The sequence below is a fragment of the Pygocentrus nattereri genome, chromosome 18 (assembly GCF_015220715.1).
Source record: "Pygocentrus nattereri isolate fPygNat1 chromosome 18, fPygNat1.pri, whole genome shotgun sequence".
NCBI lineage: Eukaryota > Metazoa > Chordata > Actinopteri > Characiformes > Serrasalmidae > Pygocentrus > Pygocentrus nattereri.
The window spans coordinates 3639464-3658506 of record NC_051228.1 but is presented as its reverse complement, the minus strand read 5'-3'; the positions used below and the strand labels follow the sequence as shown (position 1 = coordinate 3658506).

General features: G+C 41.0%; 1 protein-coding gene across 16 annotated transcripts in view; it reads left to right on the top strand.

Annotated features, from left to right (window-relative positions):
- LOC108437803 (protocadherin alpha-C2-like) overlaps positions 1–19043 on the top strand; it is a 334331-nt gene that overhangs the window by 107547 nt on the left and 207741 nt on the right. Inside the window, exon 1 of one of the 16 annotated variants that reach the window (XM_037547170.1) lies at positions 451–2946. The exons of 11 other annotated variants lie outside the window; for them this stretch is intronic. In XM_037547170.1, the coding sequence (XP_037403067.1) occupies positions 556–2946 (2391 nt within the window). In that variant the 5' untranslated portion in view covers positions 451–555. Of the gene's footprint in view, positions 1–450; positions 2947–5389; positions 7932–10351; positions 12904–15694; positions 18234–19043 lie in introns of those variants that run through there. 4 more of the 16 variants (XM_037547149.1, XM_037547177.1, XM_017715161.2 and 1 more) reach the window with 4 other exon arrangements.

Here is a 19043-nt window from a genome sequence, read left to right as displayed (position 1 = left end):
TATATATATATATATATATATATATATATATAACTTGTGGATAACCTTTAATACTGAGTCTAGCTGTGGCAAATATTTTTTTTTTTTTTAGATTTGATCCTTCCTTCGTCTTGCTTGGTATTTTCTTTGCCAATTGATAATTGGCTAAATGAATAGACATTTGCAGTCGTTTGTTACCACAGGCTACCACTCGCGTGTTATTCTCTATAATAAGCCCAGAAACTCTGCTTCTTGCTTTATTAACTGGAATAAACAAAAGTATTTTACGGTGGGCAAAGCGTGAACTTTCATATCTCTAAACCGTTTCGGTTTGACTGTGACAATTCCCTGAAAATACACAGAGGGTCGCTGTTTAACAACTGTTTGCTTTAAATGCCCTCCCGCCCATCGATGTTCTTTCTATTTTTTCTCCAACCTGGGAGAAAGAGGAGCGTCACTGAAAGCGTTTAAACCAGATACGCGTGCACAGCCAACACATAAAATCTGCGTCTTTAAAAAGAAAATCCTCGGACTTTAAATTCCTGCTTTTGGTTGGACGGTATACAGGAGCTGAAGATGAGGGGACCGCTTTTCTGGTCTCTTTTCCTTCTTCTAGAGCTCCATCCCTGCAATGGCGACTTGAGCTATTCTTTGTCTGAGGAGACGAAACGCGGACATGCTGTCGGAGACCTGGCCAAGGACCTCGGATTGGATGCTAAAACTCTTGCGGCTAGGAATGCGCGTTTGGATGCAGACGGTGTCAGTAAACGCTTTTGTGAGCTAGACAGGAGGACTGGAGCCCTTATTGTCTCGGAGCCCGCAGACAGAGAGGAGCTGTGCGGCTCGCAGCCGACGTGTCTTTTGAAATACGAGCTCGTGCTCGAGAGACCGTTAGAGCTGCATGGCGTTGTTGTGCAAATCCAGGATATAAACGATAATGCACCACAATTTTCCTCTGATAGAATTAAACTTGAAATTCACGAGTCGGCAGATAAAGGAACCTCGTTTTTCTTGGGAGAAGCGCACGATGCCGATTTAGGACAAAATACAGTTCAAGGATATTCGCTTGAAAGAAACGAGCATTTCTCTCTACACGTCCGAACCAATTCTGACGGAGGAAAGTACGCCGAGTTAGTGCTCGATAAGGAACTCGACCGTGAGAGAGAACAGGAGGTTACGTTGTTCCTATCCGCCTATGATGGTGGGGATCCGCGAAGGTCAGGCACTGCGGTTATACATGTGACTGTGCTTGATGCTAACGATAATTCTCCCGTGTTTACTCAGCCTGTCTATAAGGTCAGTCTACCTGAAAATGCACCTGTTGGCACTGTGGTGGTAGCAGTCAACGCCACAGATGCAGACGAAGGTCCAAACGGAGAAGTAACATATGAGTTTAGCCGACTATCTGAAAAAGCTGCTAAACTCTTTTCGCTGGACAAGAGTAGTGGAGAAATTAAGGTTATTGGACATGTGGACTTTGAAGAGAAGACCTACTATGAAATGCGTGTGCAGGCCAAAGACGGACTGGGGTCTGCCTCTGATGCGAAAGTTGTTGTGGAGGTCACCGATATGAATGATAATAGTCCTAAGATAATTGTTAAGTCTCTCATGAACCCTTTCCCTGAGAACGCTATTCCAGGGACAGAGGTGGGCATCATCAATGTGCAAGATGAAGACTCTGGACAAAATCGTCAGGTCAGCTGTTTCATTCAAGAAAATGTACCTTTTAAGTTAAATCCATCAATTAAGAACTATTATTCCATTGTGACAACAAGTGAGGTGGACCGGGAAGTTGTTTCAGATTTTAATATAACAATTACTGCAACAGATGAGGGAATACCAGCACTCTCCTCATCCATGACTATACATTTATCAGTTTCTGATGTCAATGATAATCCACCTGCATTTGAGCAGCAGTCCTATAGTGCTTATGTAGCTGAAAATAACAAACCAGGCACCTCTATCTGCTCTGTGACTGCGAGAGACCCAGACTGGAGGCAGAACGGCACAGTGCTGTATTCTCTGGTGTCCAGTGAGGTCAGCAGTGTTCCAGTGTCCTCATTTTTGTCCATCAATGCAGACACGGGGGTGATCCATGCTGTGAGGTCATTTGACTACGAGCAGTTCAGGAACTTCAAAGTCCAGGTTGTGGCCAGAGACAATGGCTCTCCTCCCCTCAGCAGCAACGCGACTGTGAGTGTGTTCATAACAGATGAGAATGATAACTCTCCACAGATATTATACCCTGCTCCAGAGGGGAAGTCTTTAATGACTGAGATGGTCCCCAAAGCTGCTCTGTCCGGCTCTCTGGTCTCCAAGGTGATCGCTGTGGATGCTGACTCTGGACAGAACGCGTGGCTGTCCTATCACATTGTAAAGTCCACTGATCCGGGACTTTTCAGCATCGGTCTGCATAGTGGAGAGATCAGGGCGCAGCGGGACGTCAGTGAATCTGACAGCATGAAGCAGAACCTTGTTATCTCAGTGAAAGATAACGGACAGCCCGCTCTCTCTACCAGCTGCTCTGTCTATCTACTTATTTCTGATAACCTCGCTGAAGTTCCAGAACTTAAAGACATGACTTATGAGGAGAGCAGCTCCAAACTGACGTCATATTTGATCATCGCACTCGTGTCCGTGTCCACCTTCTTTCTGACTTTCATTATCCTGATCCTGGCTGTGAGGTTTTGCCGCAGGAGGAAGCCCAGGCTGTTGTTTGATGGAGCGGTGGCCATTCCCAGCGCGTACCTCCCTCCCAACTATGCAGAGGTTGAGGGAGCTGGAACTCTCCGCAGTTCTTACAATTATGACGCGTATCTGACAACAGGATCCCACACCAGCGACTTCAAGTTCATCAGATCTTACAATGATAACACCCTTCCCTCGACTCTTACTCTTACGAGGAATCTAAATGGTAAAGATGAACTTGAGGAGAATTCTCTCATTGTTGCTTCTAGAGATGCAGAGGTAAGCTGATATAATATATAACATAAGTTTGAGAGATTCTCAATTTGATTCTTCATTTGTTTGGTTTTCAATCAGCACCTACATCATGAGTTTTCTGGGAACTGTTGTGATGTTTCTATTTTGCCTGCATATTTGACTGAGTAATTCTTCATTTTATTTTTGGGTGCTGAACAGTGGTGGCTGTAATTCCCTTTGCAACCTCTTGCATTATCATTTCTTTTGAATTAATTTTATGTCTTTTAAATGCTGTCAATTTTTTTTTCACGTCATGTGGAAATTGGTAGTCCATGTAGTCCACTCCTCTCACACTCAGTCAAATGCACTTTTGGATTTATAGATGCATCGAAAATAGTCCATCAGTTGACTGGTTAATTGGTACATTTTAAGAGAAAGTTCACTTCAGTTTTAGCCTAGATTTTAAGTGTGTAACCCTTTTATGATAAAATGCAATGAACTGTGGGTTTTCTGCTCACATGACAGAACATGTGAAATGCATAGTCTTTGTTCTTCTGATGGTTATCAATGATAATAGTGATGTATTTAATACTTTTTATATTATGACTGCCAGTTGTTTTGTATTTGTTGCGTCTTACTTCTATGATTTACAAGCAGCTTAACTTCATCACTAAAACTCTTTTCTAATTCATTCAGATTACTTGGCTCAAGAGATGCTGTGTTTGATCTCAGTTGTTGGTTGCTGTGCTTACAGTGCATATGCATTTTACCTAAAGTTGATTGTCTAGTTTGGAGAAGAGAAATGACAGTAGAGTTGGTGATGGCGTTGTTTTTGTCACCCTTGTAGTTGATGTCTATTTGCTGCTTTGGATGAATGCTTGAGCTACATAAATGAAAAGACAGTTGTAGTTCTGAGTCTGTCATGGAAGGCCACACCTCTAAAAAAAAAAAGAAAATGTTTTTTAATATTTTTATTTTTTTTAAGCTATCAATTAAATATTTAATTTTGGCATCCCATTTCAATGCACAGTAGTTCATGGCATGGTTAAATTATTGTTCTCCGTGATGGTAAACTTCTTGATTCTTTAAAAACCCGTAGAAAATGTTTCTCTATAGCAGTTAACAGGGTTTTGCTATCGTTAAGGGTTATGGAACCCTTTTTGTTAACAGTTCACTGATGGGAACCTCTCTTTATTTCATTAAAAAGCATGACAAATTCATTTCCACTTCTAGGTGTTATTAGATATGTTGCATTTTAAGACTAGACTGTGGACAGTTTTGGCAGAGAGGCAGTGAAATGTCCCAATTACAGGGTTTGCTTTCTTCAGCAAATCTGATGTGTTTTTGTAATCACTGCACTTGTGATATAACTATTCATTCAAATATGTTGAGTTTGTATTATGCTTTGTTTAATTATTTGACAGTATTACTGTTACCACTCCATATTTGTTGCATTTTGAAGGGTTTTCTTTATATATTCCTTTGAAACGATCTGAATACACATAGCTTTAGTGAATATTTTAGATGCAAAGGATTTTTTACACAAGCAAAACAAACCAAACCATTCAAAGTTAGTCATATTGATCAAACAGTAGATGGTCTTTGCTCAGTGGTGGTGCAGTGATAACTGATCCAGTGATTTCAAGCTTGTTCATTTTCTCTAAGCTGGTGGATTCTGTCCATTAATTGATATCACGGAATTTTGTGATGGCATGTCATGTCTAACGCAAACCATGGGCAGGCTTTGGTGTAGGCGTGATTATACACTATTAATAACAGAAAATCATATTTGTTCTTGTCACATGCGGATCAGCGAGTAGACTATGTGTTCCATGTTTTGCGCCAAACAAATCCTGAAAAAAGTAAATAAATAAATAAACAATTATAGTAAACCTATGCTCTCAGGGTATGGCCGACTTGGAGCTCTCCGTGGTGCTGAAGTAAAAGGAGTCCCTCTATTTACTCTGATGGTAGACAAACGTCAGGACGGTTTTCGTATATATATATATATATATATATATATATATATATATATATATATATATATATATATATATATATATTATTGGTATACGAGAGGTTTCATTTTGATCTCACATCTCACATTTTACTCCTACAGTCCAATTACAGCATTATGCATTAAAGTGGACTGCGCTCTGAGAGCATCGCGGCTATACTTTAGAAGTGACTTGACGCTCTAACCAGTGATAACTGATGCAGTGAATCCACAGCGAATGCTCACACGTAACGAGTTTATTGTTTGAATGAAACTATTATATTTACTGAAAATATGCAATCTGAGCCCAGTTTGCTTCATCAGAAAGGTTTTCTCAAATACCGTCCGCGTGCTTGCTTTATCAAAGTACTTTGCCCCACTTGCAGTAAACAAAAAATACTCTGGGCGTCGCTGTTTACCGTCACATAAACTACACCGAACCTCTCCACCCATCTCTTAAATATTCAGCCTCAGATCTCGATGAAAGCAAGGACAGTCGACACAAAATGGAGTAGTCCAGTCTGCCTTTGACGCGGATGCTGTGAAATATTTGAAAATATTGATAAACTGCGTTTGAACAGTAACGATAGACGGAGTCATCTGTCATAGCGGCGTTTAATCTGTAAACATGGGATTCTGGATGATTTCAGTGGCGTCATCGGCTCTGCGGTTAGTGCTGTTTGCCTCCTTCTGGAGCTCCGTCTGCGGAGATCTCAGCTACACAGTTCCAGAGGAAACGAAGCGTCAGTTTGTGATTGGAAATGTTGCTAAAGATCTGGGAATCGCTGCTCAACGGTTATCAGCACGGAATGCTCGGATTAACACGGAGGACAGCAGCAAACGGTACGCTGACCTGAACCTGAACACTGGAGATCTGATCGTGGCGGAGACAATGGACAGAGAGATGCTCTGTGGCTCACGAATGAACTGCATCCTGAATTATGAGATCGTTTTGGAAAATCCACTCGAGGTTCACCGCGTGTCTCTGAATATCGATGATATTAATGACAATGCGCCAAAATTTCTCAACGAACGAATTACATTCGAAATCCACGAGTCCGCGGCAAAAGGCCAGCGCTTTCGTTTGGATGAAGCTCGGGACTCTGATATCGGCCAGAACGGAGTTAATGGTTATTCACTTCAAAGGAATGATCATTTTTCTTTGTTTGTTCACGATAATAAGAATGGAAGGAAATATGCTGAGCTCGTATTGGATAAAGAGCTCGATCGTGAACAACAGAAGGACATTGACTTGATTCTGACTGCAGTCGATGGTGGGAATCCTCAGAGATCGGGAACTGCCACTATACACATCACTGTGCTGGATGCTAATGATAATGTTCCCGTGTTTAGTCAGCCTGTATATAAAGTGTCTTTGGCTGAAAACGCGCCGCTGGGAGCTGAAGTAGTGACAGTGAGCGCCACAGATGCTGATGAAGGAGCGAACGGGGCAGTTTCATATGAATTTAGTAATATTGCTGATGATGCAGCACAATTATTTACAATTAATAAGGTCACTGGACAAATGAAGGTGAGTGGAGATATAGATTATGAAAAAGAAGCATATTATGAAATTGGAGTGCAGGCCAAAGATGGTTCTGGATTAGCATCTACTGCAAATGTTATTATAGATATTTCTGATATTAATGATAACGCTCCAAAAATCATGCTTACCTCTCTTAAAAATCCTATACCTGAGAACGCTGCTGTAGGCACTGAAGTGGCCATTATTAATGTTCAGGATAAAGACTCAGCAGAAAATCGACAGATACGTTGCTCTATTCAACAAAATGTCCCTTTCAAATTAAATCCATCCATTAAGAACTATTTCTCTCTGGTAACTACAAGCCCCCTGGATAGAGAGAAAGAAGCTGACTACAATATAACCATCACTGCTACTGATGGAGGATCTCCACCATTATCCTCCTTTAAGACTATCCATATATCTATTTCAGATGTAAATGACAATCCTCCTGTATTTGAGGAACCATCTTATAATGCTTATGTAGCTGAGAACAACAAACCAGGCACCTCTATCTGCTCTGTGACTGCGAGAGACCCAGACTGGAGGCAGAACGGCACAGTGCTGTATTCTCTGGTGTCCAGTGAGGTCAACGGTGTTCCAGTGTCCTCATTTTTGTCCATCAATGCAGACACGGGGGTGATCCATGCTGTGAGGTCATTTGACTACGAGCAGTTCAGAAACTTCAAAGTCCAGGTTGTGGCCAGAGACAATGGCTCTCCTCCCCTCAGCAGCAACGCGACTGTGAGTGTGTTCATAACAGATGAGAATGATAACTCTCCACAGATATTATACCCTGCTCCAGAGGGGAAGTCTTTAATGACTGAGATGGTCCCCAAAGCTGCTCTGTCCGGCTCTCTGGTCTCCAAGGTGATCGCTGTGGATGCTGACTCTGGACAGAACGCGTGGCTGTCCTATCACATTGTAAAGTCCACTGATCCGGGACTTTTCAGCATCGGTCTCCATAGTGGAGAGATCAGGGCGCAGCGGGACATCAGTGAATCTGACAGCATGAAGCAGAACCTTGTTATCTCAGTGAAAGATAACGGACAGCCCGCTCTCTCTACCAGCTGCTCTGTCTATCTGCTTATTTCTGATAACCTCGCTGAAGTTCCAGAACTTAAAGACATGACTTATGAGGAGAGCAGCTCCAAACTGACGTCATATTTGATCATCGCGCTCGTGTCCGTGTCCACCTTCTTTCTGACTTTCATTATCCTGATCCTGGCTGTGAGGTTTTGCCGCAGGAGGAAGCCCAGGCTGTTGTTTGATGGAGCGGTGGCCATTCCCAGCGCGTACCTCCCTCCCAACTATGCAGAGGTTGAGGGAGCTGGAACTCTCCGCAGTTCTTACAATTATGACGCGTATCTGACAACAGGATCCCACACCAGCGACTTCAAGTTCATCAGATCCTACAATGATAACACTCTTCCTGCAACTCTTACTCTGAAAGGGAATCACAGTGATGACTTTGAGGATAATTCTCTCATTGTTGATTTAAGAGGTTCAGAGGTAAGCCCTTACCACCATATATAACTAATTTTTCCACAAGAGTAAATATATATAAACACCCTATTGCTGTGGACAGACAGTCACTTATGATTGATTCTTTTCTTCTTAGCTGTTTTTTGTTGAATAACCTTCATCATCCTCACCAATTTATTTCAAATTTTGTAAGAAGGAAGTTTATATCTACAGCTTGCATATGTGGCTGGAACATTATTTAATACAGTGTTCAGTGCTAATTAGTGGTCACGATTATCTGTGTCAGCTCAGATTTTTTAATATTTCTCCTGTAATATGGAATTTTCTCATCTTTCATTAATATTAGTGGACTGGTAACTGCAATTCATTAATCTCTCTTCCACCCTACTACACATTTGGATCAATACATGTTTTAAAAAATATATATATATTATTATTTACTGACTGCATTTTGGAGAGAAATTACATGTACATTTTAGCTTATGATGTAAATTCTTTTAATGATTGATTTTATTATTATTATTATTTTTAATTTTTTGCCAGAGAGAGAGAGAGAGAGAGAGAGAGAGATCTTTTTTCTTTTTATAATAATAAACACTTGCCAGCTATGGTAAATTATTGCTTCTCTTACCTGATTTAGCCCTTTAAATTGTACTTTGACAAAAGGATTTTAACCATTTTCCCTGCCAGTTTACTTGGTTCAAAAGCTTTTGGGTTTCATCGCAGCTGTTTACCTAATATGACGGTCACTTTTAAATGGTGCTCCTGGAAATGTGTACTTTTAAAACAAGTGCTTCAGTTAAGTGGTTAAATTTGCATGATATTTTTTTCTGAATTTTTCCTATAGGCCAAGTTGAAATCAGCATCTCCTCCTTTTATCATAAAGATATTGTGGCTTCCTTGTTATGTTTGAAACTTTATACCCAGTTGTGTTACTACTGTGTTTGATAGGAAGTTTTTTGGATGAAGACAAACTTCTGATTATGTTGGTTTGTGAGAAAAGGCTGGAACTGTGGATTTTGTTAGAGGAGCGTAAAGAAAGAAGTCATGGTTGCAATATTTTAGGAGCTTGTAAATGTTGTTTTGAGTAAAGATGCTATTATTACTGCCTTTGGATTCTAATGTATTATTTTATTCTGCCATGTTTAGTGTTTCGAATATCATCATCGTTCTCATTTGTTTTATGCTGAGAATTCATTTACATTTTGATTTGTGCATTACATTAAATATATTAATGGATCATTAATCAAATATCTTGGTTGGCTTGATATTATGGATCCTCCATATTTTTACCAATAAATGGCATCACAGATATCATCTAATTGCAGCCACTACAGTGAATTTGTAGTTGATCTTGGCTTGGTTATAGTGTGATGGGAATTGGTCTAGTGAATGCCAGTTTTTCAATTTCTTTTACATAGTGACTTTTATCTTTGATATCTGAGTTTTTTTGGAAGCCGTGCCATTTTCAATACATAATGAATGCAGAATTATGTATTTTCAGAAAAAAAAAAAAAACTAAAATATAATCTGAAACATTGTCTTCCAAAATTGTGAATTCTCTAACAATCTATGGTCCTGAGATCTGTTTGGTTAGGAGCTCTCCGTGGTGGTGAATTATAAGGTTTTCCTCTGTTACTTGCTTGTAGACAAACTTCAGCACAGTCGAATGTAAATTGTCATATTTTCCCTAAATCCCAACAAGTATGGATTGACATCCATGCAGTTTGGATATATTTGGTGTTCACTGCATTTCTCATTGTGATCTCATGTTTTATTCATACAGACCCATTTTAATGATTCATTTTAGAAGAATGCACTTTGATAGTGCTGCACCTGTGTCTTCCACCTCACTTAGTGCTCTTACCAGTTATCAACTGTTGCAGTTGATCAAAAGTGCATACTTATATTTAACTGATTAATTGTTTTGGACTGAACTATTACACTAAGCTATGTGTACCTGAGGAGGAGCTATATGACCAAACTAAATCCATACTGCCAATAGGGTATCCTCAGACATATTGTCATGACTGTTATTTACCCTAATGCCATGTGCACAGCAACGGTAATTTCATTTGATGCCTTTATTCCTAGAAAATTCGCACTTGATGAACATGGGACTAAAATAAAACAACACACATGCTTTCCTTGCTTAAGTCAGGGGTGCACAACTTCAATCCTGGAAGCGGTGTCCAGCACAGTTTGGTGATTCACCTACTCAAACACACCTATTGCCAGGTTAAGTGGGTATGTCTGAGCTGGGAAACCTCCAAGCTGTGCTGGACACGCACTCCAGGGCCGGAGTTGTGCACCCCTGGCCTAAGTCATTTGACCTACTAATGTACACTTGCAGTAAACAAAAAAATACTCTGAGCGTCGCTGTTCACCGTCGCTTAAAACTGCTGCTGAACCTCTCCACCCAACTCCTTCATATTCAGTCGCAGATCTTCGTGAAGGGAAGAACGAGCTCTACACAAAACGGAGTAGTGCAATCTTTGTTTTTCGCGAATGCAATTTTTGTGTAGAAATATTAAGAGCTGTTATCATTTTTCCAAAGCTGAATCGAAAAATCCAGAGCTTTAAAACTGTAAACATGGGATTCTGGATGATTTCAGTGGCGTCATCGGCTCTGCGGTTAGTGCTGTTTGCCTCCTTCTGGAGCTCCGTCTGCGGAGATCTCAGCTACACAGTTCCTGAGGAAACGAAGCGTCAGTTTGTGATTGGAAATGTTGCTAAAGATCTGGGAATCGCTGCTCAACGGTTATCAGCACGGAATGCTCGGATTAACACGGAGGACAGCAGCAAACGGTACGCTGACCTGAACCTGAACACTGGAGATCTGATCGTGGCGGAGACAATGGACAGAGAGATGCTCTGTGGCTCACGAATCAGCTGTGTCTTGGATTATGAGCTTGTTTTAGCAAATCCGCTCGAGGTTCACCGCATTTCTCTAAATGTTGAGGATGTTAATGACAATGCGCCAAAATTTCTGAACGAACGGATTACATTCGAAATCCGCGAGTCCGCTATTAAAGGGCGGCGCTTCCAACTGGACGAAGCTCATGACTCCGATATCGGGCAAAACGGGGTTAAAGGATATTCGCTGGAGAAAAACGATCATTTCGCTTTGTCTGTGATCGATAACAGAAATGGAAGGAAATATGCTGAGCTCGTATTGGATAAAGAGCTCGATCGTGAACAACAGAAGGACATTGACTTGATTCTGACTGCAGTCGATGGTGGGAATCCTCAGAGATCGGGAACTGCCACTATACACATCACTGTGCTGGATGCTAATGATAATGTCCCCGTGTTTAGTCAGCCTGTATATAAAGTGTCTTTGGCTGAAAACGCGCCGCTGGGAGCTGAAGTAGTGACAGTGAGCGCAACAGATGCTGATGAAGGAGCGAACGGGGCAGTTTCATATGAATTTAGTCGTATCGCTGATAATGCAGCACAATTATTTACAATTGATAAGGTCACTGGACAAATCAAGGTGAGTGGAGATATAGATTATGAGAAGGAAACATTTTATGAAATTGGGATCCAGGCCAAAGATGGTTCTGGCTTAGCATCCACTACGACTCTCATAATAGATATCACTGACGTCAATGATAATGCTCCAAACATAATTCTTACATCTGTAACAAATCCTATACCTGAGAACGTTGCTGTAGGCACTGAAGTGGCCATTATTAATGTTCAGGATAAAGACTCAGCAGAAAATCGACAGATACGTTGCTCTATTCAACAAAATGTCCCTTTCAAATTAAATCCATCCATTAAGAACTATTTCTCTCTGGTAACTACAAGCCCCCTGGATAGAGAGAAAGAAGCTGATTACAATATAACCATCACTGCTACTGATGGAGGATCTCCACCATTATCCTCCTTTAAGACTATCCATATATCTATTTCAGATGTAAATGACAACCCTCCTGTATTTGATGAACCATCTTATAATGCTTATGTAGCTGAGAACAACAAACCAGGCACCTCTATCTGCTCTGTGACTGCGAGAGACCCAGACTGGAGGCAGAACGGCACAGTGCTGTATTCTCTGGTGTCCAGTGAGGTCAACGGTGTTCCAGTGTCCTCATTTTTGTCCATCAATGCAGACACGGGGGTGATCCATGCTGTGAGGTCATTTGACTACGAGCAATTCAGAAACTTCAAAGTCCAGGTTGTGGCCAGAGACAATGGCTCTCCTCCCCTCAGCAGCAACGCGACTGTGAGTGTGTTCATAACAGATGAGAATGATAACTCTCCACAGATATTATACCCTGCTCCAGAGGGGAAGTCTTTAATGACTGAGATGGTCCCCAAAGCTGCTCTGTCTGGCTCTCTGGTCTCCAAGGTGATCGCTGTGGATTCTGACTCTGGACAGAACGCGTGGCTGTCCTATCACATTGTAAAGTCCACTGATCCGGGACTTTTCAGCATCGGTCTCCATAGTGGAGAGATCAGGGCGCAGCGGGACATCAGTGAATCTGACAGCATGAAGCAGAACCTTGTTATCTCAGTGAAAGATAACGGACAGCCCGCTCTCTCTACCAGCTGCTCTGTCTATCTGCTTATTTCTGATAACCTCGCTGAAGTTCCAGAACTTAAAGACATGACTTATGAGGAGAGCAGCTCCAAACTGACGTCATATTTGATCATCGCGCTTGTGTCCGTGTCCACCTTCTTTCTGACTTTCATTATCCTGATCCTGGCTGTGAGGTTTTGCCGCAGGAGGAAGCCCAGGCTGTTGTTTGATGGAGCGGTGGCCATTCCCAGCGCGTACCTCCCTCCCAACTATGCAGAGGTTGAGGGAGCTGGAACTCTCCGCAGTTCTTACAATTATGACGCGTATCTGACAACAGGATCCCACACCAGCGACTTCAAGTTCATCAGATCCTACAATGATAACACACTGCCCTCAACTCTTACACTGAAAAGGAATCAAAGTGATGACTTTGAGGATAATTCTCTCATTGTTGATTCAAGCATTTCAGAGGTAAGCCCTTGCAACCAAAAATAATGAAAAATCATTTTAGATTAAACATTTAAATCTGGAATTTATTTACAAAACAACATCATTCATACATTTAACTTTTCTACTCATTTTTGTTTTCTTACGTTATCTTTAAGGATCAAAATCTATGCCAAAAACTGTTCTGTGCACCGATGCTGTGTGGCTTTTCATATAGCTCCCATATGTCCCTGGCGCAGTACTTAGTATAACCTTCTGGGGTAATTAGTTGTTGTCATTCTTGATAAGTTGTACATTTTTTCAGCCCCTCTTTTTTTCAGGGTATTTCTTCTTTTCAGCATTTGTTTATCTTTCATAACTGTAGTAATAGAGTGTAATTGCAATTTCTACACTCCTCTCTCACCACTAGTACCGGTTTAGATTGATACTCATATTGAATATAAATTCTACCAGCTCTGACTGACTGATTTTGAAGAGAACTTTTATAGTCTTTAGCTTAAGGTGTATACTCCTTTATTGATTAAATGCTGGAAACTGGAGGTTTTCTATTAAGGCACTTGACATGCATGTTGTCAAGTTTTTGTGTCTTTTGTTAATGTTTTGTTAAGTTGTTTTGGAAACAGAGGTAGAAGACCAGTGATTTGTTGACCATGATGCTCACTTGCCTGTTTTACAGTTAGCAGAATCATAACCTTTTCCCAGCCATTTCACTTTGTTCAAGACATGTTGGGTTTCGTCTGTGCTGTTTACCTGTTATGCAACTGTTCTAAACACACTATCAACTCCTGAACTTCTTCAGCAAGCCAAGCTGATAGCAGCCTATCTTTCTTACATCACAAAAGCAATGCAACTCACTTGTCCATTCTGAAACTTCATCTACACTGCTGAATGTTTGTGGTTGGAAGTCTCATTTATGAAGAATTGCTTATGAATGTATCACTTTCTGAAAGTAAGCTGAAAATTTGGATATTGATCGAGGACTTTAAAGGTCATGGTTGCAATGTTTGACAAGTTACTTAAAGCCGTTTTGAGTGACGCTGCAATTTTTATTACCTTTCTCTTTGAACATATTTCATCTGGACATGCTTTGTAATTTTAACATCACCAATGTCTCTCATTCTTTGTGTGCAGAGGATTATCACTTACATGTATTAATAGTTTAGTAATCAAATATTAATACTGCCTTGATAGTAAGGATCATATGTTTTCACCAGCAAGTGACATCACAATTGCATCCAATTGCAGTCATTGTAATCAAATTGTAGTTGATCTTGGCTCAGGCAGAGTGCAGTATGAATTAATCTAATGATTCCCAGCTGTTTAATTACTTTGTAATACTGATTTTTATGCTTTATGTGATGTCATATCTTTTCAAGATGTTGTTACACATGGTGAATGCACAATTATGTGTAGTGGCGATTGTGTGGCTTTCAGGCCTGAAAAGACATTGAATCACAGATTAGCAGTGCTTGTTCTAACTTTGTTGTCAGATACAGAGGGAAAAAAATCTTCAGGACAACTTTACATGATGGAAAAGTCCGTTTTTAAAACCGCCGAGGCCTCAAACAGTCCATGTTCTCAGGGTTAGTTTGAATAGGTGCTATCCATGGTCCTGAATCACAACATTTCCCTCCACTTAATCTGTCAGTAGGCAGACTTCAGGACAGTCTAATGTCTTGCTTAAAAACCAACAAGTGTGAATCGACAGCCTTACACCCTAGACATGTCTGGAGTTCACTGCAGGTCTCACTGTAATCTCAGACTTTACTCTTACAATCCGTTTTCACAAACTTTGTCTTAAAGAGGTCTGAGAGTTTTGCAGCTGTTCTTTCCACATCACTTCATGTTATCACTGCTCCTTTCCATTGACAGTAGATGTTTATAAATAATTAGTTAGTTGCTTTGAATGGAACGGATCCACTGGCTTAACTATATGCACTTACCGCAGGAGTTAATCACCACATTTAAGTTGATACAGTCCCTACCTACTGTATCCTCATACACATATATATATATATATTTGGCAAAGCTGTCCGTTGACGTATTTACTGCAATGCAAACTTCTTGTCATACCCTGATTCCCATGAAATTCACACTTCAGGAATATGGATTTACAGTAGCACAAGGCACATTTCCGCATGATTTATATTTCTTTCTATTTTCTTTCATTTTCATATGAGTAATTGGCCATTGTATTCCTTTACTATACTTCAGTTGCAGTATAGACCACTCTACCACCACTCTAACACTATGTTAAACACTCATTTGTATTTATGAGTCCACTAGAAATGATTTGCGTCAGTGCACTGGCTGATTGATCGATTGCAATTCTGTTTTATCCTAGATTGTAAGTGCAAATCCCTTGACACGCACAGCCTTTTGTGGTCATCTTCTGTCATGTTTAGATAAGTAGGAGAGAAAGTGAGTTGGTGTGGTCTGTAAATTGCACTTGTGTTTCATGGCAACCGATGATTTGTTTTCTTTTAGTATCATTTTATGATTTACTCTCTTACAACTTTTTGAATGAATTAATGAAATAGTAACTGATAACTTAAACCAACTCTTGCCAAGGAAATCAGCTTCACTTGACTCGAGAGGTGCTGGATTTGATCTCTGTCTCTGCTTATTGTGGGTATGAAATGTGTCTCAAACAGATCGAAAGTTTCTGCATTACTTCGCTCATTTGACCAGCTAATGTACACTTGCAATAAACAAAATATACTCTGAGCGTCGCTGTTCACCATCGCATAAAACTACTGCTGAACCTCTCCACCCATCTCCTACATATTCAGTCTCAGATCTTCATGACGGGAAGAACGAGCTCTACACAAAATCGAGTAGTCTAGTATGTGTTTTTCGCAGATGCAGGCTTTTTAAGACATACTGAGAGCTAGAATTATTATTAAAACGAATCATCCAGTATCGTGGCGATTAAAACTGTAAACATGGGATTCTGGATGATTTCAGTGGCGTCATCGGCTCTGCGGTTAGTGCTGTTTGCCTCCTTCTGGAACTCCGTCTGCGGAGATCTCAGCTACACAGTTCCTGAGGAAACGAAGCGTCAGTTTGTGATTGGAAATGTTGCTAAAGATCTGGGAATCGCTGCTCAACGGTTATCAGCACGGAATGCTCGGATTAACACGGAGGACAGCAGCAAACGGTACGCTGACCTGAACCTGAACACTGGAGATCTGATCGTGGCGGAGACAATGGACAGAGAGATGCTCTGTGGCTCACGAATCAGCTGTGTCTTGGATTATGAGCTTGTTTTAGCAAATCCGCTCGAGGTTCACCGCATTTCTCTAAGTATTGAGGATGTTAATGACAATGCGCCAAAATTTCTGAACGAACGAATTGCATTTGAAATCCGCGAGTCCGCTATTAAAGGGCGGCGCTTCCAACTGGACGAAGCTCATGACTCCGATATCGGGCAAAACGGGGTCAGTGGATATTCGCTGGAGAAGAACGATCATTTCATTTTATCTGTGCAGGGAAGCACCGAGAGAGGGAAATATGCTGAGCTCGTATTGGATAAAGAGCTCGATCGTGAACAACAGAAGGACATTGACTTGATTCTGACTGCAGTCGATGGTGGGAATCCTCAGAGATCGGGAACTGCCACTATACACATCACTGTGCTGGATGCTAATGATAATGTTCCCGTGTTTAGTCAGCCTGTATATAAAGTGTCTTTAGCTGAAAACGCGCCGCTGGGAGCTGAAGTAGTGACAGTGAGCGCCACAGATGCTGATGAAGGAGCGAACGGGGCAGTTTCATATGAATTTAGTCGTATTGCTGATAATGCAGCACAGTTATTTACAATTGATAAGGTCACTGGACAAATCAAGGTGAGTGGAGATATAGATTATGAAGTGGAAAAACATCATGAAATTAAAGTTCAGGCCAAAGATGGATCTGGCTTAGCATCCACTGCGAGTGTGATTATTGATATCACTGACGTCAATGATAACGCTCCGAAGATCATCCTTACATCTTTGAGCAATCCTATACCTGAGAATGCTGTTGTAGGCACTGAAGTGGCCATTATTAATGTGCAAGATAAAGACTCAGGAGATAATCGACTGATACAATGCTCTATTCAAGAAAACTTTCCTTTCAAATTAAATCCATCCATTAAGAACTATTTCTCTCTGGTAACTACAAGCCCCCTAGATCGAGAGATACAATCTGATTACAATATAACCATCACTGCTACTGATGGAGGATCTCCACCATTATCCTCCTTTAAGACTATTCATATATCTATTTCAGATGTAAATGATAATCCTCCTGTATTTGATGAACCATCTTATAGTGCTTATGTAGCTGAGAACAACAAACCAGGCACCTCTATCTGCTCTGTGACTGCGAGAGACCCAGACTGGAGGCAGAACGGCACAGTGCTGTATTCTCTGGTGTCCAGTGAGGTCAACGCTGTTCCAGTGTCCTCATTTTTGTCCATCAATGCAGACACGGGGGTGATCCATGCTGTGAGGTCATTTGACTACGAGCAGTTCAGGAACTTCAAAGTCCAGGTTGTGGCCAGAGACAATGGCTCTCCTCCCCTCAGCAGCAACGCGACTGTGAGTGTGTTCATAACAGATGAGAATGATAACTCTCCACAGATATTATACCCTGCTCCAGAGGGGAAGTCTTTAATGACTGAGATGGTCCCCAAAGCTGCTCTGTCCGGCTCTCTGGTCTCCAAGGTGATCGCTGTGGATGCCGACTCTGGACAGAACGCGTGGCTGTCCTATCACATTGTAAAGTCCACTGATCCGGGACTTTTCAGCATCGGTCTCCATAGTGGAGAGATCAGGGCGCAGCGGGACATCAGTGAATCTGACAGCATGAAGCAGAACCTTGTTATCTCAGTGAAAGATAACGGACAGCCCGCTCTCTCTACCAGCTGCTCTGTCTATCTGCTTATTTCTGATAACCTCGCTGAAGTTCCAGAGCTTAAAGACATGACTTATGAGGAGAGCAGCTCCAAACTGACGTCATATTTGATCATCGCGCTTGTGTCCGTGTCCACCTTCTTTCTGACTTTCATTATCCTGATCCTGGCTGTGAGGTTTTGCCACAGGAGGAAGCCCAGACTGTTGTTTGATGGAGCGGTGGCCATTCCCAGCGCGTACCTCCCTCCCAACTATGCAGAGGTTGAGGGAGCTGGAACTCTCCGCAGTTCTTACAATTATGACGCGTATCTGACAACAGGATCCCACACCAGCGACTTCAAGTTCATCAGATCCTACAATGATAACACACTGCCCTCAACTCATACACTTAAGAAGAATCTAAATGATCCTTTTGACTGCAGTTCTCTCATTGGTAGTCCCTCAGGAGATTCAGAGGTAAGCATTTGCCTCTCATATGTATGCATTTCTTATGTCTTAGAACCAGCTTTTCCTGTTTTTAGTGGGATTTGTAGTTTTTTTGTCTTTTCATATATTTTTGCCTTGAATATTCTTCTCCACCATGGAGTAAGAGCAGTACAGTATACTTTTTCTTTATATTTATCATATAATCATTTCTGTTTTCAGCATTTTTGATTCTGTGTTTCTAATACCATTTCTTTTATGGCACACGATGTCGTGGCTCATGTATTATTATGCTGAGAACCACATCAAAATGGAAAACAATGCCCTGATATTGTGTGCGATATTGACTCTTTTGGATGGTGGGAGTTCGTAATGATGGCTTTCATATGCGTTTCTTCATACTGTTCAATTCCTTTCCATACTTTACCAATAAGCTTCAGTATTTGCAGCATTTAATTCATCTTTGGTTTGTTGGTTCATGACTGAATAATGGGAGGGGTCTAGTGCTATTCTTTCCTATCTAATCTTTCAAACTTTAAAAAAAACAAACTCTGTTTGAAAGTGTGATAGTATTTCTTTGGACTGTCTTGTTTTTTTAGGCCTACACAACAAATGTTGCTGAGAGGTTTTGCAGATTGCAGTGTTTACAGTAGTATTGCCTTCCGTTTTTGACATTTTATTATTGTTATGATCTAAAAGTTCATTTTATTTTGCCTGCTAGTTTTCTAGTTACAACACACTTATTTCTACACGTTCATTATTTGTATGTTGAAGTATGCCACACATGCTCCTTACTTTATAATGAAAGCTTTTGTGCTCATTTTATTATTATAAGACAACATA